General features: G+C 55.5%; 1 protein-coding gene across 5 annotated transcripts; it reads right to left on the reverse strand.

Moving 5' to 3' along the window:
* Positions 1–623: 623 nt before the first annotated feature.
* LOC100274383 (Mannose-1-phosphate guanylyltransferase 1) lies at positions 624–3,955 on the reverse strand. 5 transcript variants are annotated; one of them, NM_001148743.1, is made up of 4 exons: positions 3,412–3,659; positions 2,210–2,361; positions 1,949–2,011; positions 624–1,820 (listed from the first exon to the last, which is right to left on the reverse strand). In NM_001148743.1, exons 2-4 carry the CDS (start codon positions 2,318–2,320, stop codon positions 909–911), a joined length of 1,086 nt encoding a protein of 361 aa, NP_001142215.1. In that variant the 5' UTR covers positions 2,321–2,361; positions 3,412–3,659; the 3' UTR covers positions 624–908. The 5 variants fall into 5 exon arrangements, with proteins under 5 accessions (NP_001142215.1, XP_008668541.1, XP_008668544.1 ...); XM_008670319.4 differs by having other exon boundaries at positions 636–1,820; positions 3,381–3,955; XM_008670322.4 differs by having other exon boundaries at positions 636–1,820; positions 3,373–3,955.
* Between the last annotated feature and the right edge of the window lie 390 nt (positions 3,956–4,345).

The raw sequence follows: 4,345 nt of genomic DNA on the forward strand, positions 1-4,345 counted from the left end.
GACCCACCAACTAGGGCTGGAAACGAGTCGAGCCGAGCTCGGCTCAGTACGGCTCGGTGCCTGAATGAGCTCGGCTCGTCTCATCCATTCCACGAGCTGGTGAAAGAGGCTCGGCTCGGCTTGACCATGGCTCGCGAGCCGGCTCGGCTCGCGAGCCATATTCTGGTACTTATCGTTGCATTATTTGGTAAATTAACATTATATAAATTTGAAATATATAATCATCATTTTACATTATGAGTAAATTAAATTATAACTTGTAATATATTCATCATCAAAGACTAAAAATGAGTTATTATCCATAAAATTATCTAATATTCATTATTATTTTATAAATTTATTATTTTTGCAAGGCTCGCGAGCTGGAACGAGCCGGCTCGACTCGGCTCGCTGAAACGAGCTTGAAAAAGGGGCTTGGCTCGGCTCGTTCGAGGCTCCGAGCCGAACCGAGCCGCTCCGAACTCGAGCCGGCTCGCGAGCCTCGAGCTAATTTTCCAACCCAACCACCAACCTTGTTTTGGGCTGGACGCCCCCTCGATCAAAGCGTAAGATCAACAACCCAGTTCGCCGTTGGGCTAACTGGTAGAGATCAATTCCAACAAATCTGCAATAGACCTAGAACGGAGTTGCTCAACTTGTAGTATACGAAGAGAAGTTGTTATTTCCACTCATCTGATAGACGACTGATACCTATCTACAAGCACGGAGCGAAACTTGAAAATAGTCTATATAGCCGACAAATTAAACACTCGACAACTGGTTACACTTGCAGACAAACAACCGAGCAAAAAATCAAACAACAAAAGTATGAAGCATATCGGGATGGGATGGGATGCGATGCGATGCAATGCAATGCAATGCAAGGGCCCCTTGTGATTTGGATTTGGCGCCCCAGATTTACTCCCGGATCACATGACGATCTCGGGCTTGAGGATGCTGGATTTGATCTCCTTGTGCGGGAGCACGACGCCGCCGTTGCTGTAGATCTCGTCGCAGACGTGGACGTCCTCGCCGAGGATGGTCATGTTCTCGACGCGCGCCCACTTGCCGACGGTGGAGTGCCAGCCGATGATGCTGCTGGAGACGCAGGCGTGCTGCTTGACGCGCGCGGCGCGCATGACGGTGCAGCGGGACAGGCGCACCCCGGCCTCCACCACGCAGCCTGGCCCGACCGCGACGTCGGGCCCGATGAGGCAGCCGTCCCCGATGACCGCGGTCTCGTGCACCAGCACGTTGCCCAGGACGTGCGCGCCCGACGCGAGCCTGGCGGGCGCCTTCTTCCGCAGCGAGTCCAGGTACAGGCGCAGGCCCGTGATGTAGTCCCTCGGCTGCCCGATGTCCATCCAGAAACCCGGGAGAACCATGGCGAAGAGGGCCCCGTCCGCCGCGACGCGCGGGAACACCTCCTTCTCGATGGACGTCGGCTTCAGCTCGATGCGGCCGAGCACGGACGGGTTGAGCAGGTAGATGCCGGCGTTGATCTTGTTGCCCACGAACGCCTTGGGCTTCTCCACGAACCGCTCCACCTTGCCGGTGCCCTCCTCCATGACCACCACGCCGTACTTGGACGGCTCGTCGACCTTGGTCACCATGATCGTGGCCTCGCCGCCGTGGGCCCTGTGGAACTCAATGAGCTCGGCGAACGGGTACTCGCTGATCACGTCGCTGTTGAGCACGAAGAAAGGGTCGCCGGATCCGTCGGCGAGCTTGTCGCGGGCCAGGGCCAGCGGGCCTGCGGTCCCGAGGGGCTCCGTCTCCTGCGAGCAGGTGATCTTGATGCCAAGCTTGCTCTCGAAGTCCTTGAGAAAGTTGAGCATGACCTGCGGGGGTTTTACCGAAAGCATGGCGAGTCAGATGGATCTGAGCGCCCGACAAAGGTTCACGTGCGCTTGCTTCTTGCTTGCTGATGGAGACAGACAGACAGACAGAGACGGGCCTGTTATGTTACCTCAGGCTGGTAATTGATGGCCAGGACAACCTCTGTAACACCAACTTCCTTCAGAGCCTCGATCTGGGTGGGTATTCACAGCATTCATTCAGTAAATTCAGTCCAAGAAAGAACAACCAAATACAGTATCAATTCAGCAACAGGAAACCATAGCCAATTCCTACAACTGAATATGAACTTCCCCGGTTCGCCCTGCGCTGTATCTAATGACTAAAAACAAAGAACTGAACTTTGTCCCAGAGACGGAGGAATCGCGCTGACCTGGTGCAGGATCATGGGCTTGTTGCCGAAATCCACGAGCGGCTTGGGCACGCTGAGCGTGAGCGGGCGCAGGCGGGTGCCGAAGCCTCCGACGAGAATGAGGGCCTTCATGGCTGCAGCAGCAGTCCTCCTCCCAACTCAGCTCCCACACCCTGCGAAAAATGCAGCAAGCAGCAGGAAAAGAAAACAGTGAGATCCACCGACCCCGATGGCCCGATCCAGAAGCTGCTGCCAGTTAGCAGTTAGTAGGGAATAGCCACTGAACTCCAGGAGAAGCCTTCTGTGCCTACGCGGACGGACGCCATGTGTGATGTGCCCCCGGAAAGAAAACCCACCCAGGTGGCAGTGGCATGGAGCCTGCGGAAGCGGCAGGCATGGACGCGTGGTTTGTGTTAAACCAACGCGGCAGCCGAAATCCGAAGGCCAGCACGCGGATAAGGACGACCTGACGACGTTCTAGACCCCCCGTCCCCGGGTGGAGAGGGGATGGATCTGGTCGTTGACGAGGAAGACGCCAATCGGCAAATGCAGGTAGAGGAGCCGATCGGCCGATGGGGGTATTAGGCTATTTAGCAGAAGTTGAAGGAAATGGCGGGGGGAGCGCTCGCATCAGGGCCTGAATGCGTGATCCATCTATAGCTCTATCCGTATCCGGGCGCCGTATGCTGCTGGAAACGCACTTGTCCTTATATGTCCCCTCCCTTCCCCTCCCACCGCAAAACGAACCACGCCACTGCAACAGCTGACTTTTTCTATTTTTGTCTGTGTGCATCTATCTATTATTAATCAACCCCTAGTAGTATCTTTTTTTAAGGGCGAAATGGTTACAGGCTGGATCCATGATGAGATGATGAAGTGACGACATGGTCTCAACAGTGGGGATAGGAAAGGAACGGAAGGAATGAACAGTGGGCGTTGCTCATTGCAGATCTGTCCTGGGCCTTCCTGGATGATCTTGTCTGCGGCATCGTGAAATTAAATCTTCCCTACCGACACACAATGAGCACCACGAACCATCACTACGAGATTACAAAGTTGTGTGACAAGACATGGTGATCTGTCCCCCCAAACCGGCGAACACAGGCACTGGCACAGCTGGGAGGAAACGAGAGAACATGGCAGAAATCGTAACAGGCAGTAGCAGAGAATCAGCATACTTATACCAGCGCACCTTCTCTCTGCAAGAAGCGCGGTGCACGCACCTTGAATCCTTGGCGCGACGGGCGGCCGTTCCTTCCGAGACGACGAGAGACGGGGGAGGGAGGTGGTTTGTCGACGGCGCCCAGGACCTCGGCGGCGAGAGCTGCAGCGAGGAAGAAGACAAGGAGGAGGAAAAGGCGTCGGCTGCGACTGCGAGCGACTCAGGACGCGGCTGCCGACGAACGACGCCGCGGCTTTATACCGCTTCCTCCTCCTCCTCCGTCTCCCCTTGAGCACTACTACGGTTGGGGTTGACGAAGTGTTTAATGTACTGGCTTCGCCGCCAATTAATCATCGAGCTTTTCTTCGTCTCTTCTCCCTTTTTTGTAGTATTTCGCAGCAACCATTTGCTGGCCCGAGCTCGTCCCAACCCGCCAGAACCCACCTACCCGGATACCCGGAGATTAAACAGCGGGCGCCCACCAGCAGCAGCTTACGCACAGGATGACACGCGGGCCACACGCTGCTACCTCCGGCGGCTCTGTGCTGGACTCTGTTTTTTTTTCCGTTAGGCGACCTCTAAAGTTAGGCGCGTTCCTACGTGCGACGACGAGGACGCCGAGACCGCGGCGACCTGGTGGTCTGTCTGGCTCTGGCACTACCGATTCCTCTCTCTCTCGAGCGCGCGCGCGTGCGCTTTGGCCCGTGCTTTAGGTGGGCGCCCGGGCTCGATGACCAATGGGCCCGTCCGGCCCGTATTTCACGGCCGTGTTTATCGGCGGCACGCCACCTCGTCGTTCGTCAAGCCACGTACGTGCGACGCGCGCGTTCGTCTTCGCGCCCTGGCTTGTTCGTCTTCCATTTCCTTTCCTTTTTTTCTTCTTATTATTCGATGAAGAAAGACTTCATACGAGTTTACTTTTTATTTTATACGGTATTGAAAGTGTGTTCCCGTTGTGAGTACGAGTACAGCAAAGGCACGAATTGGTCACTGAT

Source organism: Zea mays, chromosome 1 (genome assembly GCF_902167145.1).
Source record: "Zea mays cultivar B73 chromosome 1, Zm-B73-REFERENCE-NAM-5.0, whole genome shotgun sequence".
Classification (NCBI taxonomy): domain Eukaryota; kingdom Viridiplantae; phylum Streptophyta; class Magnoliopsida; order Poales; family Poaceae; genus Zea; species Zea mays.

Coding starts and splice junctions, on each gene's coding strand:
- LOC100274383 (NM_001148743.1), bottom strand. CDS start 2,320: ATGAAGGCCCTCATTCTCGTCGGAGGCTTCGGCACCCGCCTGCGCCCG. Junction 2,012..2,209: donor AGCCCATGATCCTGCACCAG/GTCAGCGCGATT, acceptor ATACCCACCCAG/ATCGAGGCTCTGAAGGAAGT. Junction 1,821..1,948: donor CCATCAATTACCAGCCTGAG/GTAACATAACAG, acceptor AAACCCCCGCAG/GTCATGCTCAACTTTCTCAA.